Source organism: Alosa sapidissima, chromosome 4, assembly GCF_018492685.1.
Source record: "Alosa sapidissima isolate fAloSap1 chromosome 4, fAloSap1.pri, whole genome shotgun sequence".
Lineage (NCBI taxonomy): Eukaryota > Metazoa > Chordata > Actinopteri > Clupeiformes > Clupeidae > Alosa > Alosa sapidissima.
This window is the reverse complement of record NC_055960.1, coordinates 7518784-7542919: the sequence shown is the minus strand read 5'-3', so window position 1 is coordinate 7542919 and position 24136 is coordinate 7518784. Positions and strand designations below refer to the sequence as shown.

General features: G+C 41.5%; 2 protein-coding genes across 7 annotated transcripts; one reads left to right on the top strand and one right to left on the bottom strand.

Annotated features, from left to right (window-relative positions):
• Positions 1 to 2164: 2164 nt before the first annotated feature.
• On the bottom strand, positions 2165 to 3972 carry LOC121707277 (ammonium transporter Rh type B-like). The gene has a single exon (XM_042089716.1). The coding sequence runs from the start codon at positions 3962 to 3964 to the stop codon at positions 2531 to 2533; it is 1434 nt and encodes a 477-aa protein (XP_041945650.1). The 5' UTR covers positions 3965 to 3972; the 3' UTR covers positions 2165 to 2530.
• Positions 3973 to 5877: 1905 nt separating this feature from the next.
• Positions 5878 to 23826, top strand: arfgap1 (ADP-ribosylation factor GTPase activating protein 1). 6 transcript variants are annotated; one of them, XM_042089329.1, is made up of 13 exons: positions 5878 to 6050; positions 6707 to 6771; positions 6901 to 7010; positions 7358 to 7529; positions 7902 to 8002; positions 9946 to 10032; positions 10174 to 10288; positions 10738 to 10794; positions 16940 to 16972; positions 18458 to 18514; positions 19113 to 19172; positions 19861 to 19937; positions 20433 to 23826. In XM_042089329.1, exons 2-13 carry the CDS (start codon positions 6712 to 6714, stop codon positions 20776 to 20778), a joined length of 1275 nt encoding a protein of 424 aa, XP_041945263.1. In that variant the 5' UTR covers positions 5878 to 6050; positions 6707 to 6711; the 3' UTR covers positions 20779 to 23826. The 6 variants fall into 6 exon arrangements, with proteins under 6 accessions (XP_041945263.1, XP_041945262.1, XP_041945268.1 ...); XM_042089328.1 differs by having other exon boundaries at positions 9943 to 10032; XM_042089334.1 differs by lacking the exons at positions 18458 to 18514; positions 19113 to 19172 and adding an exon at positions 17287 to 17316 and having other exon boundaries at positions 19867 to 19937.
• Positions 23827 to 24136: the final 310 nt, after the last annotated feature.

Genomic DNA, 24136 nt, shown 5'->3' with positions numbered 1-24136 from the left:
ATCCATTCCACTCACGTTATCAGGAGAATACAGTAGCCTAAAGTTTTATTTTGAACGCTTACTTTGGTCTTACTCACTGCATCCAAATAACAGAAATAGCAAACTCCAAGTTATGGTAGGGTAAGTTAAGCTATAAGCACATAGCCAATTAAACATTAAGAAAAAAGTGAACGGGACACTTATTGAAACTATTTCAGCTTGTGTAGGCCTATCAGTGCTTTCTGAACATATTGAACACACTTTTAGAAATACCGTGATAATACCGAAAACCATGATCATTTTGGTCACTATAACCGTGAGGTTAAATTCACTTATATTCAATTTCATACCGTTACATCCCTACAGACACAACATGCCACAAAAGTATTAAGCAGCTTCAAGTAGTACAAAAGGCAGCGAGGATTCTTAAGAAAACCAAAAGATCTGGTTTTGGGTTGGGACCAAAGTATCGGTCAGAGATGCTTCAACGATATGCGTAAACTCTCCTGACCTCTCAGATCTCAGGAGAAAAATGTTTTAATAGACACAGTTACACATGCTTTTATTTATCTTTGTCTCTTATTCTGTTTTCTGACCATGTAAAGCCCTTTGAGTTGCCTTGTCTATGTACAAATAAGACTGCAGTGTTGTGGCTAGCCTCAAAAATAAGATATTTTGAAAATGTTGATTTGCCTTTTAAAATGCTATGAAACTTCTTAATTATAATTGTGTAAAAAAAACACAATTCTTCGCAAATGCATTAAACAAGCTTTACTATACTTCCAAGATAAAGTTAGATAGGCCTAGACAAACATCCAGAAACCTGGTGTCATGTATGATATAAGACTGACCAGGAATGTGAACTGTAAAATGTCCACAGTACCACTATCTGCTCTTTACCCATGCATCTTGGCTAATATTTTGAGTCATAACATGTTATAGAAGAAAAATATACCTTTCCAACAGATTTTGTTAATAATGGTGAGGACATTGTCTGTCATGACTGGGACTGTCATAAATGGCATAATAGCATTTTGGGTCAGAGGTTAGCCCTGATTTTTGTATTACACAAGATACCTGATGACTTGCTGGAAACATAAAATAATTAAACAGAGATGATGCTTTATATTTAAATGCAAATTGAAATTGTAAAATATATTTGGAAATGAATTATGTACAGATAACTCAAAATTATTGAACTTTCTTCACCCTGTTTATGAGACTATTTATCAGTGGATCAGTGGTTTGTCTGCTATATTAAGACCAGGCCTGACATGAAAACCACAATCACAAACAGTCAAGGGTCTGTCCTATTTTGAGGGTGTAACTGCTGAGGAAGCTAGCCTTAACTTGATATCAGGCCACGTTGAACCAGAATATTGCAAAATAGGGATTCCAGCATATCAGTAAACTAAAATCCCTAGTGGCCTGGGATGATCGGGATGTCACTTAAACCCAATGGAAAAAAACCCACTGTAATGGCATGTGGAAACCAGATAACGGCTTTTATCCACGAGGAGTGGGCTAAGATCCACAGTGGGGTGCTATCTGGTCTTGTGCACCATTTTCTTTTCATCACAGAGGTTAAAATGCAGTCTTTTGGTAAATAGCTTTGCACATTGGATTTTTGACAAATTTACATTAATAATTCAAATAATTTAAATGTATAAAATCAACTTTATGTTTGTTTGAGAGTGAAATACTTTCCCCCACAATTTATTATCGTGTGTAGTTTATTCTCATCAAATCATTGGAATGCGTTGATGCACAAAGTGACGACCAAATGGGATCCAGTTGTAAGATAAGGTTTCAAAATATTATCTTTCAGTAAAGCTTTTTAGTTATCCCTTTGCATTCCATTCTGCTCTCCTCATTCGTAACAAAGACAAAACAGCTTATGTGCCGTAAGGTATTCTGACTTCATCGGCTGTTGTCCCAGACACGGATTAAGCCTAGTCCTGACTAGGCTCTTTTTCAGTGGAGAACTTCATTGAAGTTCTCTTTTAGTCTGGAACTATGTTTAATCCATGTCTGGGAAACGACCCTTTTATATTCAAAGCATTTTGTAAACAACGAAAAACTAAAATTATTTGAGTCATTGCAAGTGGGTATGGATTGCATGTTTAATAACATGCACGGATACTTTATTTAAAACTTCTTACAAAAATGTTACATGTGAATTCAACAGGTTTGAAAAATAAATAAATAATGTGACTAGTGATAAACATTCCCTTAATGAATAATTATGAATAAATTAATACATTTCTTAAGCTGTACTGCATCCAGACATGCTAACACTCTTCTTGAACTTGACAGAAAAGGAGTTCCGGGTGTTATCAGTGAGATACGGACAGCTATTCCTAGCTATATTAACCATTATTTCCCTGTATTTCTGTGAAAATTGACATGAAATGTCAAACAGATGTTGAGAAAGGCATGTTTGTCCATAAGACAAGAGGCACTTTACACCATGGCAACAGATCTCTGTCACCACAGTAAATCATTGTTTAAAAAAATCAGTGCTTTTTACAGTAAGTAATGACACCAGCATTCAGACTTTTGAATCTTCATCCTTCAACGGCTCTTTGTGGTTGAGGCTTGAGGTGAGGTACTCGTAATCAGAAGGCATGTCAAAGAACAACTCGTCATCAAAGCAGAAGTCATCTGAGAACGGTGCCAGGAAAGGAAGCTTCATGACCAGACCGGTCAGCAACCCACCGACCGCTGCCGCTGCTATGGTGGAAAAAATGGCCGCCACCTGGTAGAGAGCCTGCGTTTCAGCTGTGCGACCCAGGCCCGGCTTGAGCCCTGGGATCAGCTGCTGGAGCTCCAGAAGTTTTGGGTCTCCCTCCATGGGGGCGCGATGGGCAAAGATCTGGTACATGCTGGGGCCGTAGGTCTCTTCGGAGGCCAGGAGGATGGCGCAGATACCAGCTAGACAGGATATGAGGCCAGTCAGCCCATGGAGGTTGTGGATGCCGCACATGTCTTGAATCCTCAGGCGGCGGGCGAGGAAAGGAGTGAGATACTTGTAGCCGAGCATGCAGGCTGTGCAGCCGATCATCCCAAGGGCATAGGCGGCCACCGGGGAGATCATCATGTCAACGGAGGCCCCGACCGTGACACCTCCAGCCAGGGTGACATTCTGGACGTCGGCCATTGTGATCTTGCCCCTCTTGTTGAGCATGGTGGAGAGGGCGAAGGCAGTGAGCGTGGAGGCGCTCAGTCCAATGAACGTGTGGAGGATGGCCCTGTGCTGGTCGTCCCCTTTGTGGGTCAGCGCCGAGTTGAAGGAGGGCCAGAACACCCAGAGAAACAGAGTCCCTATCACAGACAGGATGTCAGACTGGTAGCTGGTGAGCTCCTTCGGGTGGCCGTTGTTTAGCGAGGGGCGGTAGAGCACAAACGTGACCCCCAGGCCAAAGTAGCAGGCGAAGAGGTGGATAAGGATAGACCCGCCAGAATCAGTGATCTTCAGATACTTGAGCACTGCCCACTCAGTGAGGGAAAAAACGGGGATTTCGAGGATAGCCATCACCAGGAGTTGCACTGGACTCGTCTTCCCCAGGACGGCCCCGAAGGAGATCAGCACAACGGCGCAGGCGAACTCGGCATTCAGAAGGTTTATCACGCCCAGGTGAATCTTTCCATCGGAGTAGAACTGGAAGTAGCCCTGCACCAGGATGGCCCACTGGATGGCAAACGTGGCCGTCAGGAAGTTGAAGACCATACCACTGAAGCCATAGAAACGCAAGAATGCCAGCAGGCAGCCGAAGCCAATAAAGATCATGACCTGCACGTCTGCAAAGTAGGGATAATCCCTGTAGAGGGAGTTGTCCATGGGATTGGTGAGGTTGTTCTGAAACTTAGCGTCAGCATTGTCGTCGTAGGTTACGAAGCAGGCATACAGGGCCAGGAACACGATCTCGGACACAAACACCAGCACCGGCAGGCGCACCCTGAGGCTCGTGGCTTGCTTCATCATCACACTGACAGGAGTGATCACACTGAGATGGACGCTCCCCTCTCCCCCTGCTTTTATACAGGACTGACTGATAAACAGGGCCGTTGGCAATAGCAGAGTGTGCGTACGCTCCGCGCAGGACTCCACTGGTCCCACATGCCCTATGAGAAAATACGGCTTGGACTTTGACCCTTTTAATTACCCACCGATGCATTGTGACAGGTCAGCAAATTTGTTAGAATTGCATAAGATAATCTGATTAATAATGAAATGGCCACTGATGGTACTGAAGGAGATGGAAGTGAAGGTAATGATGTAAGGGGTGTCTGTATTGTTTCTGAAATTTCTCCAAAATGGGAAAGGAGTGTTACTTACTAGTCTGTGTTAAGTGTTAAGTACTGAGCCTGTGAGTTGATTAAAAAAAGGAAAATAAAGACCTCAAGTCTTTCATTACTTAAGACCTCATACAGTGCCAAAGAAAATGATTGACCTATTATATATCCCCAAAGCCAAAGACCGCAGCCATACTGCTGTGAAAAAGACTGCAAACAATCTTCATCTCCAAACCATTATGTATCATTAATATAAATTAAGCACAAATGAGTCAAACAACCTGGTAGATTATTTCTGTCTCACTAAACAGCAATTTTGTTAATTAGCATTCTGGTATCACATACTTACTCCCAGAGTTTTGTAACAGCATTGAGCTGCAAACCTCCACTCATAAAATATATCTTAAGTTTTCTATTGACATCTTGTGGAGAACTGGAAAAACAGCATCTATTTGCTCATCTGCATTGACCTGCTTACCTCCCATTAGTTGCACAAAAATCCTGGGCACATGCATTGTGAAATGAAGTTTTATAATGTTATGCTTTCAAGTTGGATATTTTAGGCCTACTCTTTTTAAATCATGGGAAGCATGGCACGGACATCAAACTGCACTTTACCTTCACAGGGGGTCCTCCAGACAGAGTTGAACTATTCTTCCAATCTCTTGAGAACTGTGGTTCGTGGGCTATCAGTTGCCAACGTTCTCATTTCTAAACAGAGCTATTATCTGGACATGTTATCCAGGTGGTAGGGGTGTGACTTTCGAAACCGACGTCTCGAATCAGTGTCGAGGCTTCGAAGCACAAGTGTTTCGAAACACTGCTTCGAAACGTGGTTCAAAACAGCCATGTCATGTGACCACTGCTTCGAAAAATCGTTCAAAATCCCCATGTCATGTGACCAAAATTAAGTGAACCTTCGGTGCATTTCACCAGTGTCGGCAGGCGTGCCCGCGCGTTCAATTACCAGTGTAGCTTAACCATGATGGTGTAGTGGTTAGTGAGGGTGATTTTTGCACGGTAGCCCTGGCTGCTCAAATGTGGTTCGATCCCCGTTTGATTTGTAAGGTATTGTTTCAGATCGTATCTGTTTATGTTTTCTTACTTCACCATTAACCACACAGTTTCAACTAAACTCTCAGAATGGTCAAAAATCGAGAGTTTTTATAAGAAGAAAGTGATTTAGAGAACACATAGTGGCAGCAATAAGACTCCCTTTATTGTGACTTCATGTGGTCTCCCATCCAGTAATTAACCAAGGGCATGCTGCTTAGCTTTTGACAAAGACTGGACACAGGTAACACAGCGAGCCATGAACTTCAAAGACTGTATCTCTAATACGAAGCATTTGACAGATTTGTTTCACCCTAAACAGCTCTGAGGTGTCGGAATTGTTTCAAAGCTTCGGAACAATTCGGCACAATTGCTTCGAACGTTTCAGTGTTTCATAAAGCCTCGCTTTGCCCATCCCTACCAGGTGGATGTTGGTATTGGTCAGTTTAAAAACCTGAGTTGTTCTGCAGCCTCTGTACCAGATCACGTGGATCTGCTCGTTGAGGCAAGAATCAAGGATGTGTTTTCCCACAATGCATTGCATTGCCAACGTAGACAAACTGGTGCTGAATCGTCAACATGGCTACCGGTGTCTGAGCTTTTTCTGGTTTATCTTACTAAATGAATAGAACATTTAACTAAAGAATTATTTTGACAACACAGCCAATGAAATATAGCACTTACGCAAATCGAGCATTTTTGTAAGTAACTGATATAGCAAGGTAAGACATCTGAAGATAAATGTTTTGTTCCCTATGCTAACACTAACACAAGAAGAGCTTTGCTGTCAAGCTAGCTAACAAGAAGGCGTAGATGCCTCGATACCGAATGAGCTATTTATGCAGTGTATGTTGGACTGGAATTTCATTTTTTGCATATCTAAATATTTCAGTGTCGTAAATTGTTTGCATCGATTTAATTTTGGCGTGATCTCTCTGCTAGCCTGCCTATGCTAACATGTTACCTTCATGCTCTGTGTTTGTAGGCGAGTTACCTGTGGTGAGGTGGCACATAACGATTATGTTAACCTTATTTCATTTGGCTCAGTGTCATTGTTGTCTTAAGTATTGAAATCCACGAAAGAAAACACTAGGTGCTCAGCACAACTGCAGTAATTTGCTTGTTCTAACATAATGTCAGACCTTGTCTAATGTTAGTTGTAACAAAAGCATTAACTTTAGCATACGTGTCGTGAGGACGGTCAGTAGTGCGATCACAAGGTTTTGACATTCTTATCTTGGGGCCAGTGAAGCATATAACCTCGATATTCTCCAACTCTGGTTGTTATAACATTCTTTTTGACATGATTTGCTAAGATGCTTCACAGATCAAACTTCAACGATTGCTAACCTTATCGGTACTGATTATCTTCGTCTAGGAGAAATGGCTAGTCCAAGGACCAGGCGAGTGCTGAAAGAAGTGAGAACAAACGATGGGAACAACGTGAGTGCTCAGATTGGTGTTAGCGCAAGGAATTGAATATGTCGTGTTGTGTTTTATTAGAGTCAGACGAGCCTGGCAGGCTCCCTACAGCCTACAATGCCGTCCAACTGTGTGCCTTTGTCTCCATAGATTTGTTTCGAATGTGGTGCATTCAATCCGCAATGGGTGAGCGTGACCTATGGGATATGGATATGCCTGGAGTGCTCTGGGAAACATCGTGGCCTTGGAGTTCATCTCAGGTGTGTATATTTCTCCACTTGTGTCTTCATTTTTTTTGCCATCGCAGTGTTTTGATTTTACTTTCAGTCCTGCTGGTGACTATTGATCTTTACACATCATTGGTGAGATGGCGTTACTTTTCCATGGAAAACGGCAATATGATAGGTTTCCCAGAACATCTCCCTGTGTAAAATGCATAAAGCTCATACGTTTTCCCACAACCTTTAAAAGTACAGTCAGCAACTGTTATGAAATTGAGAGTGTTTTGTAGACTTAAGTTATTTGTAAGTTGCTTACACATTGAATAATATGAATGTTATGTCTCAATATTGCATTGACTTTAGTTGTATTGTCTAATAATTTTCAGCTTTGTTCGCTCTGTGTCCATGGACAAATGGAAGGACATAGAGCTCGAGAAGATGAAAGCTGGGGGCAATGAGAAATTCCGGCTCTTTCTGGAGCTGCAGGATGATTACGATTCCAACTGGAACATGCAGGACAAGTACAACAGCAAAGCTGCAGCCCTGTTCAGAGACAAGGTACACTGATTTCTGGTTGCGTTGATATGATTAGTTTCTTGTTTCTTTCTTGTCTGGAAAACATATTGATTGTATAACAAGAAAAGCCATAAATGCACACCTGAAATTGCTTTCCCTATTCTGCCTTCTGTGTTTATCTGTCTCTAGTGGGGAAATGGTCTGAGTGAATGCATGAAATTATTCATATGTCTTTGTAGTAACTGCTTACCAGTATAGCATACATTCCAGTGAAAGTATATATAGAATACATCTCTGAATAGCAGAAGGAACAGTCATCAGAGGGAGTAATTGAGAGAATTGTCTATGCATTGTGTAGTATGATAGTCACTGGACAGAATTCAATCCACCTGACTTCTGTCTGCCTTGTTGCAGGTTGCCACTCTTGCAGATGGAAAGGAATGGTCCATTGAAGATAGCACTGCTAAAAACTGGACACCACCACAATCCAAGATGGGACTGTCTTCCTCACACCGGTAAACATGCTAAGATAGCAGACACGTCAATACATTCTCTTGGGAAAGTGCATATAAAAATCCACAGCTCCCAGTTCTTCTGGTCCAATCAGAGCAGGACTGTGTGAGATCTGACTGTCAATCACAGTCTGGTGCAGTCTGGTGCGCATTGACGAGCACAAACTCGATGAAAGGGTGCTCGGTGGTAGTAGTGTTGCACGGTGTATCGATACTAAAAAGGTATCACGATGCCTTCACACAAAAAACGATGCGATTTCCGACGTTTTTAGAATCGATAATCGATCGATAAAATTAACGTTCTGTGTCTGGTGAACTGCTGCTCTCACTGCTCCTTGCACGCATCTAGGCAAGTGGGCGTGTCAAGCAGGCAGCTCTGAGTGAGTGAGTGCGCAGCCAACGTCAACATACAGTAGTTCTTTGCCGACAGTCCTCGGCCTTGTGGATAAAACAAAAGGTGAAGTGAAATCTGCAACTATTTCGGATACATCACGAATAGTGAAGGCAAGCCATCAGGTATACAGAGGCCCGTTTGTGAAATATGTTTCAAAGTCATTTAAAAGCAGTAGGCTACGCATGGAACTTGGCTAAACACCTCGCAGACATATCCCAACATTTTTGTTTAAAGAACGACAGGTTAACGAATATGCTATAGAAAACACGACTACATGGTTAGTGGCAAGTTCTTCTCTTCTGTTTTAGTCTAGCCTAAGTGAAACGAGTATGGTTCTCTGGGATAAAGCGAACCTTCCTTCATCAATGAATTTTGACGAGACATAACGAGCTGTAATCATAGGGTGCTAATGTGATGAAAGCGCAATGTTCACTGCAGAATAACATTACCATAACTTGTAAACAATCTATTTCATGTTCGGTCAGTACTACTGGTAATATTTGTCATGGCATGTAGACTGCAATTTGTTCAATAAGTATTGTCCAGATGTAGGATAGGCTACCCGAAATGCGCTAATTAAAGCCCACAGCATCAAAGCGTGTTGAGTCCTAATAATAATAGCGGGTTATTGTTACGTGGTAGCAAATCATGTTATCAAAGAAATAGACGTAGGCTAATGTAGGAATGCACACAGACATATTGCAACAGGTAATGGTGTAGGCCTATCTGACGAAGACCTGAGTGGTTGGAACGTTGCACTTGTACACTGGGCGCAAAGAAGACTATCCTCACATTTTTCCCTTTGCAACTGTCAAAGAAATCCCATGAACACGGGAAGGCCTAGGGAAGCATACCGTATACTGTACATCAGATGGCCTAAAGATTAGGCCCCTCTGCATAGCATTCAGTGATTTGCATGCAGTAATTTCAACACTGACCTTGATCTAGCCTAGTTTGGCTATTTAAAGCTACTTTATTGGCAAAACACAACACAATGTAAATGAACTATAACAAAAAATAAAGGACTTAATCACACAAAGTAGGCCTACTATTTTACTGACTATAAAAATAATAATTATGTAGGAAGTTTAGAACCCAGAATTGACCTGCACACTACAAAAGTGCACCGAATTCAACACAAATTACTAAATACACTTGGAGGAGGTATAAGTCTTTTCTTTTCCAGATATCTTAGGATTTCGCCGTAGTATCGTTTCAGTATCGAGCATCGTGATATTTATGGCAGGTATCGTATCGAAGTCATAATTTTGGTATCGTGACAACACTAGGTGGTAGTGGGGGAAGGGCATGAGAATTGTAAACATTCAAAATTTTGGCTAAGTCCCCTCAATCTGTCAGACTTGCCAACTGCAGCTTTAATAAGTAATTGTGTATTTATAAATGGTAGTTTTGAAAACATTACTATTTTTTTCTTCGCTTAGCTGAAATAGTTATTTGTAGAAAGTATTTGTTTTTTGGTGTTCTTGTTGTGAATGAATCTCATTTTGCTGAAAGTTCATGTGTGAGAGTTGACCTTGCTGTTTTGCAGCAGCTCAGCTGGCCCGGGCCAGAACTCTGGCAACCCCTCGGACAAAGCCTTTGAGGACTGGCTGAGTGATGATGTCAACTCGTACCAAAGGTTGGTGTCTTGCCTGTCTTGAAGCAGACAGCGATATCTGGAATAATTTGTTCACAGTACAGTCGATACTCCTAGTTGTGTTGTTGTTGCTGCCCTATAACTTGCTTGTGTGTGTGTATGTTTGCGTGTGTGTGTTTGCAGTGGAGGTGGTTATAGTGGTGGCCAAGATAATCGCTATGTTGGATTTGGCAATACAGTCGACCCCCCCAAGAAGGATGAGGATTTCCTGAATAATGCCATGTCCTCAATTTATACGGTAAGTTAAAAAAGAAATGTACCATGAAAGAAATGTGTGTAAAAATGCAGACTTTCAGCGGCTTAGCTGTACCAATGATTGTCCTCTGTTGTAATTTGTCACTGGTGTTCAGTCGGAAAATAAAAACGACCTCAGGTTGTGTCAATTATATTTGCACATAGACTCTGAAACTTTTGTCGATTAAAGAAAACAGGTTTGATTTTGTGCGTTTTTCGGCATCCGTGAAGTCAGTGAATGAGGTTTCGTATTGCAGCGTATTGTATTTGACGAATTGAAAACTTAAAAAAAAAAAAAAAGAGCTTGTAAAATTACAGATTTTAGTGTGCAAAGGCATTTAGTTTGTGTTTTCTGAAGTTTAATCTTGAGATGGAGTTTACCCATTAAATGTGCCTGCACCTCTTTTGTCCTGAGTAAAATGAGTAAAAAGTAATGCTCTGTGTTTGATGCAGGGCTGGAGCAGTTTCACAGTTGGTGCGAGCAAAATTGCATCTGTTGCTAAGGACAATGTAAGTATGTGTACATGTATGTGTACATTTTAGCTTGGGTGGAGTTAGAACATAGAAATACCAGCTGTTCTACCAGCTAGACTTCCTATGGAGAGGAATGAGAAAACCCCAAAAAGGTGCTATTATAATGAAAAAGACAGAATTGTCATTGAATTGGCTGATCTAATTATGACATTTTATTAAGTTTGCATACTGACAATTTAATTTTAGTACAACGGCTAAGCACCGGAATCGTTCAGTTTTTGCAGAAAGCATGAAACTTGGCACAGTTATACTACTACCCCTAGTGATCAAAAATTGAAATGGACCCCACACATAGCGCCCCCTAGTGGCCGCCACCTTGAATTCAAATATGGCTACCATTCTTAATAGAATTGTTGATACAACTTTAAAATTAAACAATATAAAAAAGTTCTAAGTTTCTAAAAGTTCTAACACTCAGTTTTTAGGGTCAAGGAAGCTATTGACATTATTTCCAGACAAACTTGATGTTGGCCATTTTGAAATCCAATATGGAGGATACCAAATGTGAAAATATAGACTATCTCTATTGTTATTCATGATGGAAATATCATTCAAAAACAATTTTAAAGTTTGAACAGTCATTTTATCACATGACAACCTCAATAATATACGAGGCATCAAGTATAATCTGGTAAGATTCCAATATGGCCACTACGTGTAAGAAAATAAGCCAATTATTCTATATTTTGGTTAATTGAAGTAACTACCTACATCATCAATAAATTCTTATTCTACCTTTTTCTCTTTCTGAGCAAACCTTAACTCTTACTATACACTGCTCAAAAAATTATACACTTTAAAAAATAAAACACATCAGATCTCAATAGGGAAAAAACATGCTGGATATCTACATTACATTACATTTGGCTGACACATTTTTAGCCAAAGCGACTTACAACCTGGTAAACAGTTTACCGCTTTTAAAACAATTCTACCAACGAGGAACAACAGATGAAAAAAGTTTGGATTGACCTGAGCGTACCGGTGGCAGAGCTAGACGATATTTGTCTGAAGAGCGCAACAGTCGCATACAGATATGCCTGTATGAGGGCATTCGAGTAAGTGGGAGCAGTAGATTTAGCTGGGAGGACCAGCAGTTTGGTTTTTGAGAGGTTTAGCTGGAGGTAATGTGCCGTCATCCATGTAGATATGTCTGAGAGGCAATCCGAGATCTGTGCACAAGGGGTCATCAGGTGGAAAGAACAGATAAAGCTGTGTGTCATCTGCATAGAGCAGAGAAGCTATGTGAATGGATAATCTGTCCCAAAGAAGTTGTGTGGATAGCAAAGAGAAGGGGGCCCAGTACTGAGCCCTGGGAACCCCTGTGGTGGGATGGTGAGGTACGGACAGCTGTCCAAGCCATGATACGTTAAACGAGCATCCTGTGAAGTAGGATTCACAGGATTCTGATATGGACTGGGTAATATGTTATATGGAACAGGAACTGCCTGCACATTCTCGCTACATGTGTCCAGCCATTGTTGTGCACCAGGAGAAAATCCAGGGCCCACTGCACCAATACAGGGTCAGACAATGGGTCTGAAGAGCAGTGAGGGTGCAGTTATCTTGCCCGTAGAGGTGTGTGCGTCCTTCCAAGGATATCCCTCCCTAGACCATCACTGGCCCACCACCAAACCAGTCATGCTGAATGATTTTGCAGGCAGCATTACATTCTCCAAGACATCTTCAGACGTCACGTGCTCAGGGTGAACCTGGTCTCATTTGTGAAAAGCACAGGTCGTCAATGGCGAACCTGCCAATTCTGCATTCTTTGGCAAATACCAATTGAGCTGCACGGTGCTGGGCAGTGAGCATAGGTCCCTCAGGCCATCTTCATGAAGTCTTACAGTGTGGTCAGAGACATTCACACCAGTGGCCTGGAGGAGGTCATTTTGTAGGGCTCTGGCAGGGCTCCTACTGTTTGTTGTTGCACAAAGGAGCAGATACTGGTCCTGCTGCTGGGTTAAGGACCCTCTACCATCCTGCCCAGCTAGAGCAACTGTCTCCTGGAATCTCCTACATGCTCTTGAGGCTGCGCTGGGAGACACAGCAATCCTTCTCGCAATGGAACGTATTATTGGTGTGCCATTCTGGAGGAGTTGGACTTCACGTTTGTAGGCTCCAGGTACTGGCTTATGCTACCAGTAGTGACACTGACCCCTAGTGTTTCCCCTAGAATGTTTTCCAGCAGCGGTGCTGTTGATCGTAGGAAGCAACCCCCCCCCCCCCAAAAAAAAAACATTTGAAAAAATGACTCCTTAAATGGTGATTTTGTGAAATAAATGGACAGATTGAGTTACAAATTGATTTGTATTGTAAATGGACAGATTGAGTTACAAATTGATGACATAACCATCAACACAAGCATGATTATTGCAGTACTTGAACAGGATTATTCATGTTTTTCTTTCACCTTTTTCATTTACATTATTAGTATTAGCCACTGTACAACTGTACACTGTAGGCCACTGTACAAACTATTACTATTTAGAATATACAGTGCTGTGCATAAGTTAAGACATTTATATATAATGTATTTATTTACGATACATGATGCATTAAAAAATAATTGATGTCCTATTTTTTTTTAATTAAGGCATTAAGACAAAAGGCAAAATATGTTTTTTTATTCCTCCCTTTAGTCAATTTCAGCATGGGTGTCTTAACTTTTGCACAGCACTGTATAAACTATATAGACTTCTCTTTCATGCCATTACACTGTATTGGTGCTGTGCAAGTCGAATTGAGTGCCTGTCACTTTAATGCCGTGACTGCCCATGACGCTGGCTTGATTCTCACGGTTTTAAGCTAACTTAGTAGCGTTGTTGTGCATGGTGCATAAGAATATGTGGATGAAATGAATTATGTTTCCCATGTCATTTGGTAAAATAAATGGTCAAAAATTCGAAGAAAATATCTTGGATTATAGCAGATAAGTGTCTTGTATCATATCTATAATTTTGGTGAGCTCTACAGGAATTACAAACTATCTCAGATGTAATGCTTGCGTATCCTATTACTCAAATTCAATTAAACCCACCAATAGGCTAGCTAGACCTTAGTTTCACAGCCTAGGTATGTTAGCAACACAGGGCTTGAAAGCATTGCTGGGAATAGGGTACTGAAGGTAGGGGCGAGCTATCTCGCTGGCGTATTTAATTTGGTTCCTTGGTTAACATAATGTAGGCTACGTTTTTTTGCACAAAATTGCATCTGCTAATAAACTTAAACATAAACACAAACAAGCGTGATCTCCTGTGGAATCCCTGACTGCGCCTTCAACGTTAGCCTACTATTATTTGTTGACATGAAACCTGAACGAACGGCAGCTGTTCCTGAAGTTCACTTGCGTCTATTATTTTTTTTTAATTAGGCAACTTTTTTTGCAGTGGCGCTTGAATTCCAGGAGCGGCGCTGCGCCGCTGATGAATACATTGTAGGGGAAACACTGAACTAGTGCAAAATCAGTCAAGGAGGATAAAGATGGAAAATGTATCATTTGCCACCACTAAAACCTTTCCTGTTTTTACAGACCTATCTCTCTTCTTCCTTTCTTGTCAAAGTTTTTGGAGAAAGTGGTCTTCAAGCAAGTCTTGGACTTACTATATCAGAACAACCTGCTAGACCCTATGCAGTCTGTTTTCAAGAGTCATTCTACTGAAACTGCTTTTCTGTCTGTGACCGAAGCATTGAGAGTAGCTAAGTCCTCATCTAAGTTGCTAAGTCATTAGTATCCATTCTACTAGACTTATCTGCAGCCTTCTATACTGTTAACCATGACATTCTCCTTTCTACACTATCTGAACTGGGATGTCTAGGAAAGCCCTTGACTGGTTTAAATCCTATCTTAAAGGGCACATGACCTCACCACAGGTGTGCCTCAGGGATCAGTATTAGGGCCCCTACTTTTCTCTATTTACACACTTCCTTGGGTGAGACCATTCGCTCCCATGAATTTGATTATCACTCTTATGCGGACGATACTCAACTTTACCTGTCTTGAGCTTTTGGTGTTTCCACCACAAAGCACACCCAAGAACTGGGCGCTGAACACACTAGCCAGTGTCCTAAAAGTGCTGGTTCACCGACTAGCATGAGCCCTCAGTGTTTCCCACAGAATTGGATTAAATTTGTGGCGGTAGCTTAGTTTGACAAGGGGGGGCGGGGGGGTGGTATTAAGATCGTCTTGGTAGTGTATAGGTCTAATTGAGTGCCTGTCACTTTTTAAGACGTTTGCTGATGTGTAGATGCAATTCATAACGTTTTCTACATAGTTAAAATAAAGGTTCGTACTTCTCCTTGGGACAAGCACTTTTGAATTTTGGAAAACACTTTTCCATTTACATCGGGATTTTGCAAACATTCAGTGTCAGAGTCAATAAAGTGAGCCCTTCAACGAAATTGACAAGCAGCTGTAAGTAGGCTAAGCATTCTAAATTCGACATCCAAACAGTATTCTAACGTTAGCTTTGAGATACTGCTTGATTTCATAACTTAACTTAGTTTAGTCTCTTCAATGTAGCCTACTATGTTGTGATAAGACCTTAGCAGAGTTCACTTCAATGCAGCAGTTTTGAACAAATTTGCACAGCATGGTCACGATGCTAAGCGGATTTAATAGCAATTTAGCCAGACGTCTTCTATGCAATGCTTCTATGTGGCAACAACAATCGTGAATATTTTGTTAAATGCACATGCAGAGGAGTGGCAGCGGGCTATGAGAGAGAGCGGGGCGGGTCAAGGAAAGACTGCGTGCGTAAAAAGCGCAGCTCAATGGCAATGCAAGGATTTGACCTTATATTTAAATTAAATTAAATTAAACATAGAATATTCATCTGTGGCGGCCGATTTTTAATTTCGTGGCGCCCCGCCACAGAGTAGTCAATGTATGGGAAACACTGAGCCCTAATGTGTCAGGAGGGAGCTAAACTCATAAGGTATTACGTATTTAAATTAGCTTCATTGACAGGCATAATCATTTTATGGGATGCAAAATGTAAAACTACAATAAAACAAAATGGATCTTTTCAAACAATCACTATAAGCCTTAAAATAAACTTTAGTATATGCTAATTGCCCCCACCAACCTCAACTGAACAGTAGGATGTGTTGGACTGGGTTATGTACTAATTATCTAACTCTAACTGGGTGTATGTACTAATTTATCTAACTCTAGGATGGAAGACAAAATAGCTAATTTCCCAAAAGGCAGCATATGTTTCTTTAAGAGACTTGACTGACGCTAGCATCCATGGGTTTTAGCCTCCTTGCTAGCATGTCAGGCAAGTGCAGTGTTTAGTCACACAGTCGAAACTTCACACATAGCCTAAACGCACCCCAGTTTTTGACTCAGTGTCAGAATGTATGGCTACTTCCAACATGTCTGCCATTTTAATTATGCATGATTGTCTCTATGTATTTCATAATGCTGAAAGATGGCTATAGACACACAATTTATGTGTTAAAAGCAGTATAGCATTATAATTGTAGAAAAAAAGGGCATATTTTGGTGGCCATATTTGAAGTCAAGATAGGGGCCACTAGGGGGCGCTATGTGTTGGGGTCCATTTCAATTTTTTTATCACTAGGGGTAGTATACCTATACCAAGTTTCGTGCTTTCTGCAAAAATTGAACGATTCAGGTAAAAATCTGGCCTTAGCCGCTGTACTATTTAGGGCTGTCAGGTGTTTGTTGGAAACAAACTGCTAAACTGTGTTTCTGTAATATTTTTAAAGGGACACCAGGCAACGTTTTCGTGTTAATTAATCATCTTCGTAAGTCGGTATATGGTTAAATGACTCATTACGGGGCGAATGAAGGCTCTCTCGCCCGCCCCTACTGCCTGTAGGAAGAATATCCCACTTGCAAGTTCGGTGTATCCTACCCGCCGACCGAAGCAGGATCAGTTTACACCACATAGGCAGGCTAACGAAACGCTAGTGATTGTTGCAAATGTGTGTATAATGGCAGAGCCGGCGAAGAAGCAGCGAAAACCCTTGACGGAAGACGCAAAGAAAAGGAAAAGAGCTTCAGACCGAGCGAGGGGGAGTTTCATAGAGAAAAAGCATCAGGCTTGCCTGGTGTACCTTTAACAACATATTTATTCCTCTCTCCTAACAGACTGTGAAACTTGCCAACCAAGCAACTCTTAAGGTATGTGAGGTTGCTGAAACCGTCTTCTATCTATTGTAAGTTTTTTCACCGTAGTGTGTAAAAGTGAAGTAGCTTCATACTTAATGGATACATCAATGATTCCATCCACACTCTGTACATTAATCACTGAGGATTCTGTGCGGACGCATTTTATGCTGCTAAATAGTAGTATGAAATTAAGGTGTATTCCCAGTTGTGTAACTGCGTCGATTTGAATGGAGCGTAATAATATGGCATGGTCTTCTCTAGGTGTCTTAAGTTTTAACTGTGTGAGTGTCGCTTTCCCTAACTCTCTCTGCCTACTGTGGATAAAGCTGAGGGGCTACAAGCCGCCTCCTGAGCCGGTAAAACCATTAATAGTGCATGGCTCTCACTAGTCCGCCATTTTATGTTCAATCGCTCTCGCTAGTTTTATGTTCAGTCTTGTCTACACAACCGTGCCTTTCATTTGTATGTCATGTTCCATTTTTTTGTAAGTAACTTTTGTCTTGCTTACTGGCTGCATCTCATGTGTGAATGGATTGTTTAATGCTGTTATCTGTATATGAGTAATTAGCTGTGTTCAGTGTACTTTTCGCTTATGTTTAATGCATATTTATCGACCAGATGGATGCTCTATGTCCTGAGACTTACTGGGCACATATTGATGGGACAGCTTCTTTACTTGTAGTATTCTTGCCCTTGAATGTTCCATCAAAATATGACATATGTTTGTTAGTTTATGACTTTTTATAATCTCAACAGTATCAAGACACACCTAAAGATTATTAAAGTAACACAATGTAGGAATCCCCCATTTCATCAATTTTTAAATGTACAGTGTACCCGTTTAGCACTAAGGGGGTACCAAATTTGTCTGAAACTGACGAGAAGGGCATACTGCTGCCTGTGACAACAATGTTACATATTGCAATACCTGCCATTCAGTGCGCACATCGGCATTCAGATATGTCAGATCCTCCATTTGCCTTCATGTTAGTCAGAGTGACTTGTATCCAAATGAGCTTGAAGCCATTATTACTAACTACATTGTGTTGCTTTAATGAGCTCTTCATACAATGTCTCAGTTGATTCTCCAGTCAAACTAATTTGACAACAGAATCAGAACACAGACTTATGGATATGGCTATTGGTCTCCTTGCCATAAGCTAAATAGGGTCGGAGACTCAATCAGAGGCCAAGCTGTGTTTTGAAATAGCAGTATTCGTCGCCAGGGTAACTTGCACCTCTATTCTGATTCAACTTGCCCCAAAAGCCTTTACAAGTGCCTTCACTAATCCTGTCATGAGTATCCATTTGATCATCATTCACTAACCCATCGTAACCCTCATTAGCGGTACTGATTCTCTGCCCGGTCACTGGCATGCCGCGTCCAAGGGAATGTTGCCGCCTCCGACCTGTTCATCTCTGTATGCTGAATGAGTGATGGTGGCTTGTGAATGTGACTTCCTTCACCCGTCTTCTCTTTTTTTCACTCCCAACTAGGCAACAGAGTTAGGCCAGACATTAAATGAGAATGTTATCAAACCGACCCAAGAAAAGGTAACACTGTTGTTTGGCGTCTGTGGTGATTTGGTGGTGGTGGGTCAGAATTACATAGTTAAGAGGTTCATAGAACCTGTAGTCTAGTTGCTGTTGTATAGTTTTTTTTTTTTTGTCTGATCTATGACCTTGAATTAATAGATGACAAAGCAGAAGACTCCCTTTAGTAATACAACCCCAAATAAGAAAAGGTTGTGATGTGTAAAATGCAAATAGTAATCCAAAATGCAAATTTTGCAGCTAAATGTGGGTTTACAGGATTTGCAGATTATCATTTTACACAACGTCCCAACTGTTTCTGATTTGGGGATGTACAAAAGCTATCCTGGAATACCTGGAGTACATGCTGTTTTGTTGGAATGATCTAAACTGTTATGTAAAGTTTTATTTTCCTTCCATTTGTCATTTTACATTCAACAAACATATTGATGCTTGATGCTTTAATCATGCGGTTGTCTTGTCTTTCATACATGACTTTGACATGCCATTTATTAGTTTGTGTCATCACTAAGGTTTGTCCCCAGGTTGCAGTGCTTGGAGTTTGCCTTTTGGGTGATTGAGCTTCAACATGAAATTAATACTGCTTTGACTTGTTTAGGTAAAAGAGGGGAAGTTGCTTGATGAAGTGACTGTGAGCCTCTCTGGGTTTGCTTCAAAGGTAGGAGACAGAGGCACAAGCCTCTGAACTAACCCACAACCAAGCCTTCTCTGTGGCATAGACATGGGCATTGATATCAACTAATCAACCTTGGTCAGAATCTGATTGTGGTGAAACAGTGGCCTCTAGTGGCAGTCCACCACCGAATTTGCACCATTTGATCAGAGGTGATGTCGCTGGGGAGGTGACTTTCTTAAGACAGAGCTGTAGCTCCCACTAGCTCCAAGACTGAGACAGTATAATAAGCAAAGGGGAATATCACGTTGGTTGTAGATGTATTTGGGAAATGCAGTCACTCTGCCCTTGTATGTGGTTGCCAGAGGAGGCTGGTTTGGGTACATCGTTGCTTATGCTTGAGATCTAATCAAATGTTCCCCACTTGTTTTTATTGCTGCCATTGTAATGCCAATGGTGAGTACCAGTGTGGTTTCTGCACCAAGTTGCATTTGTTACCAACCTTTTAGTAAAATGGGTGCTTTCATTTTGAATAATTATTACCACAAAATGTTGAAACAGTTCAATTGTGTGAGGCTGTGAGCTTTGCTTAATTAGCCTGTGTATGTATTGCTGTCTTTAGGCTGTATCAGAAACGTGTTTGCTGCAGTATAATCTTGAGGTTAATGATGCTAAGAAAAGTTCTTTGAAGTAAAAAAAAAAGTCCTCAGGAGTTTCCTTGTTTTGGGTTTAGATCCAGGGGGCAGGAGCTAAAGGCTGGAAGGACATGTCACAGTTTCTCAGCGGCCAAACGGAGAACTCTGCCGATGGGTATGAGGAACACTTGCACACCTCTCCGACCTTCTCCCTCGCCTCCACACCCTCTTGACCCCGCAGCCTGGGACCAAAACCATTAGCACATAAGTGCTCATTGGAACATTACTTAGCGCTAAAGTGTTCTCCTTGGAGACTCGAAGGAATCAGGCACAGCTCATAATTAAGTGTGAGCGAGCTAATTTGCCCCCTTCGTGCCACATTAGGGGGGGGGGGTTGAAGGGATGCAATTATTCTGTTTGGTGCTCATATCTGTTCAATCAACAGTTGTTGTTGTTGTTGTTATTTGTTTATTTCTTCAGTGGCAGCTTATTAACACCAGTCACCTGTCGATAGATAAAGATATCTAGAATTTCCCCTTTGGGATCAATAAAGTATCTATCTATCTATCGATCTATCGATAGATCTATTAGACGGCACGATGTTACAGACGACACTGGCGGATAAAGAAGTCAATATTGTTGGCTTTCCCCCCTTCCCACTGCTCCACAGGTCCCAGGGGGAGGGCTACCAGAACATGGACTCGTCGGCGGGCTACCAGAACAGCGGTGGCGGCGAGGAGCACGAGGGCTGGGAGACCTTCGGCAGCAGCTCCAAGCCCAAGAAGTCCCCCAGCAGCGACAGCTGGACCGCCGCCGACAACTCGGCCGGCAAGAAGAGCTCCGACAGCTGGGACAACTGGGGCTCGGAGGGCCAGCAGTCCAACAACAAGCACAGCACCGGCGACAGCTGGGAGACCTGGGACACCAACTGGGAAAGTGCCGGCGGCAGCGACAGCAAGGCCAAGAAGAGCCCCGCCAAGCCGGTGGAGGAGTCCTGGGACAATGCCGACTGGTAGAGTGGACGCCCCGACAGAGGGTCGTGTCGCCTTTGCTGTGAAGGTGGGCTGCAGTCACCTTGACAACCATACCAATTGTGTCAGATGTGTGAAAATGTATTATTTTGTTTGTTTGTTTTGTTTCCTTTTTTGGAAATTCTGAGTAATTTTTGATGCCACAAAAGTGAAAGGTTATTTTAGGATAGTGTAATCTGTTAAAGAACCTCCCGCCCCCCCAGTGTGTGCAGATTGCCTTTCTGTAATGAGACCGTTCGCTTTTCGCAATTCGCCTTCACACTCCCAGAGGCACTGATGGCAACGCACTGCAGGGTTATAGTAGTTCCTTTTTAGTTCTCCCACATGTCGGTGTTTCCTTTTAACACAGCAGACTGTGCTGGAGCCAGACTGCTGGTTTTTTGATCAGCTTCACAGAAGACGGCAACATGTGGACCAGTTTCTGCTTTAGCGTTTCATGTATTTGAAGTCTTCAGTGAACCTATCTCACATATTTTTCTAAAGATATATTTTTTTGTTCATGTCCTGAAGTCAACTCTATTTTCTTTTCTGAAATAGGTTTTTTTATTTTTTTTTATTTTTGTGTTGTGACAGCTCCCAACCTTTCTCTGATGAATCCAAATTGTATCTGTAGTGTTGTGTAGTTGTTTTGAGCACGTTTGACGTTTTTCATCCACAATTTTGCACCATCTCATCATAAGCCTCCTCTCTCTTTGAGAAAAAAAAAACAACAAAAAAACAAGTAAGGTTGCAGCCCCTGCAAAGACTGTAGAAGTCATTTGAAGTATGCTGCTGACTTCAAAGGAAACGAAGTAAACAAACTAGCAGCATAAAAGAGGGGGGAAACGACATGCATCCCATCCCTACATGATCCACCTGGTTCGACTTAAAAGTCTATACCCACTGAAAACTCGCCCAGAGCCATACTTGTTCAGTGGGTGTTGTGGACAACTCTTGTGTGTGTGTGTGTGTGTGTGTGTGTGTGCATGTATGTGTTGTATAATCTTGTGTTTATATATAAAATCTGTTGTTTTTGTTTTGTTTTTAACTGATTTCCTCTTGAGCACCTGAGATGCAGACATACGGACCTCAGCCTACACTCTACCCTGTGACCGATCGCATGCGGCTTTGTGACCTCGGCATTTTAACACCCATGTCTAATGTTAATTCAAGGCAATGCTGAGACTCTTCTCTGTGTCAGATGACTTCTCAGAGTCAATGGTACGTGTGTCTCCACTGTCTTTGTGCAGTCACACCGTGCTTTATGTCTCAGGGTCTCGGTCTGAAGTGTCTATGCAACAAGGCTTCCTTCATGGACGAGGAAAGTCCTGGCTGGCATGACGACCAGTATTTACCCTTTGTGATGATTTGTGCAGTACATGGAGAAGTCCTATGAGAGAGATGTTGCATATGTGAAATGCCTTTTTGTCCCATATGTTGTTGTCAGTATCTTCTACCTGCTCCTTCTCTTGGGGGGGAGAGGAGGAGACTGAATATGTTGAAATATTTGGAAAAGACTCACTGAAGGCATCTTTTTGAGGCAGTGTTACCACAGCGTTTGTGGGGATCCCTTACAAGTGTGATTTTGTGGATATTTGTGCAAGCGGATGGATTGTGCATCGCTAACTGCCATCCTTTTTCTAAAGCACCACCTGTGGAAGCCCGTCCACTCCCAAGTGCAGCCTGGTTCTGTGTGTGTCGGAGGTGTCAGTGCATGTTTTTACAGCCATTAGATCGATGTTGTGTGTCTGTCGAAACGCAGGCCAGAATCAACGTGACGTGCCCCTGAATGTTTTCCTTCGTTGATTCAGGTGTGTAGGTGAGGGGGTAGTATGCGGTCGTCTGCATGTTTCTATCATGAGCGTGAGACCGACACACTTTCTGGAAATGCATGCTTTTTCAAAACAAAACAACAAAAAAAGATCATTAAATAATGAAAATGGAATGAATGTGGAAAAATAGTGAGACACATAAAAAACCTGGTGCATTGTTTGGAGAATACTGAATACTGAAATATTGTGCATCCTGTACCTGAGTTAAACTATTTAATGCAGTCTGTTATACAGAGCCTTAAAGAGCTGCTGTTGAGATACTTTGCAAAACAGATAGCTTGGCTGTGTGTGTGTGTGAGTATGTATATATGTGTGTGTGTGTGTGTGTGTGTCTGTCTGTCTGTCTGTCTCGGTCTGTCTGTGTGTGTGAGTTTGTGAGTATACCTGTATGAGTGGAAGTATGTTGCTTATTTGCCATGAATGTTGGATGGAGTCTAGAAATTCTATATCTGAAGAAATTACCAGTCAGTTGATAAGATGTTGATATGATGTTTTAATTTCCTCTCATTCTCGATAATTTAAACAGTGCTGGTTCTTTTATACTGTATTTTTTATTTTCTGAAGTATATCACATATTTATATACAAATAGTTAAAGGAAAATAACATGGATCATGGTGGTGTAACCTTAAAACTACAGGTCTATGTCTGGAAAGATATCATTGAATGCTTTATTTTTCACTTTGTCTTTATCATGGAAATCAAAAAATATTGTTGATTTAATTAACCCACTAAGTTTTTAATAAACCAGCTGGGGTATTGTATGGTTTGTTGTTAACTTCAAACACGTAATATTTCTGTTTTCTGACAATTCCAAGATTATTCACGTGCTCCCATCATTGTAAATTTGTTCCATTTAAATATCTTGAAACAAATGCTATTTTTCAATGTAAACATAATGACGGAAATAATCGAATAGCGCATTTAATATTGTACCTAGGCTATATGTTTTATGTTAAAGTGTTTGTGATGGTGTGCCGCTGTATTTGCGTTGTCATTCATACTGTCGCCATCCCCACCACTCCCCCCAAATAACAGCACGCTTTCTACGTGGTTATAAACAAGGTGGAACTGAATACATGTTTTGGTGTGCAACTTTTCATTCCTCAAAACCCTGTCTGAAAGTTGTGTTGTGCAAAGCTGGCTAAGAGCCTTTGCAGTGTGTCATTGAAGTTCATTGATGGTATGTCTTCTGAGAAAATAAAGAAATGTATATGAATTAAATGTTTGTTCATTGGCTTTTGTATACATATTAGGGGTCTAAAAACTAAACAGGCCGTAAACATTCCTTTGTTTTTTTTTTCTTGTGCAACACATTGACTGCGCACAGTCCATAGTGTTGGGAAATTCCCTTGTATTCGGGGGGGGGGGGCGGCGGACGCACAGAATTAGAAGTTGTCTTGGAATCGCGGTAAATATTCTGATTCAAATTATGATGTTGCTGTCTTTGGATTCATATGTTTGCCCTCGTTGTCGTGAATGGCACAAATGGCAGCCATAGAAGCGTGTCTTCGCAGCCAGTGGCAACTGAGAA

Excerpts from the sequence above, each read along its gene's own strand:
- LOC121707277 (XM_042089716.1), bottom strand. The coding sequence starts at position 3,964 with ATGATGAAGCAAGCCACGAGCCTCAGGGTGCGCCTGCCGGTGCTGGTG.
- arfgap1 (XM_042089328.1), top strand. The coding sequence starts at position 6,712 with ATGGCTAGTCCAAGGACCAGGCGAGTGCTGAAAGAAGTGAGAACAAAC. Across the intron at positions 10,033-10,173 it reads GATGTCAACTCGTACCAAAG|TGGAGGTGGTTATAGTGGTG; the intron begins GTTGGTGTCTTG and ends GTGTGTTTGCAG. Across the intron at positions 19,938-20,432 it reads ACGGAGAACTCTGCCGATGG|GTCCCAGGGGGAGGGCTACC; the intron begins GTATGAGGAACA and ends ACTGCTCCACAG.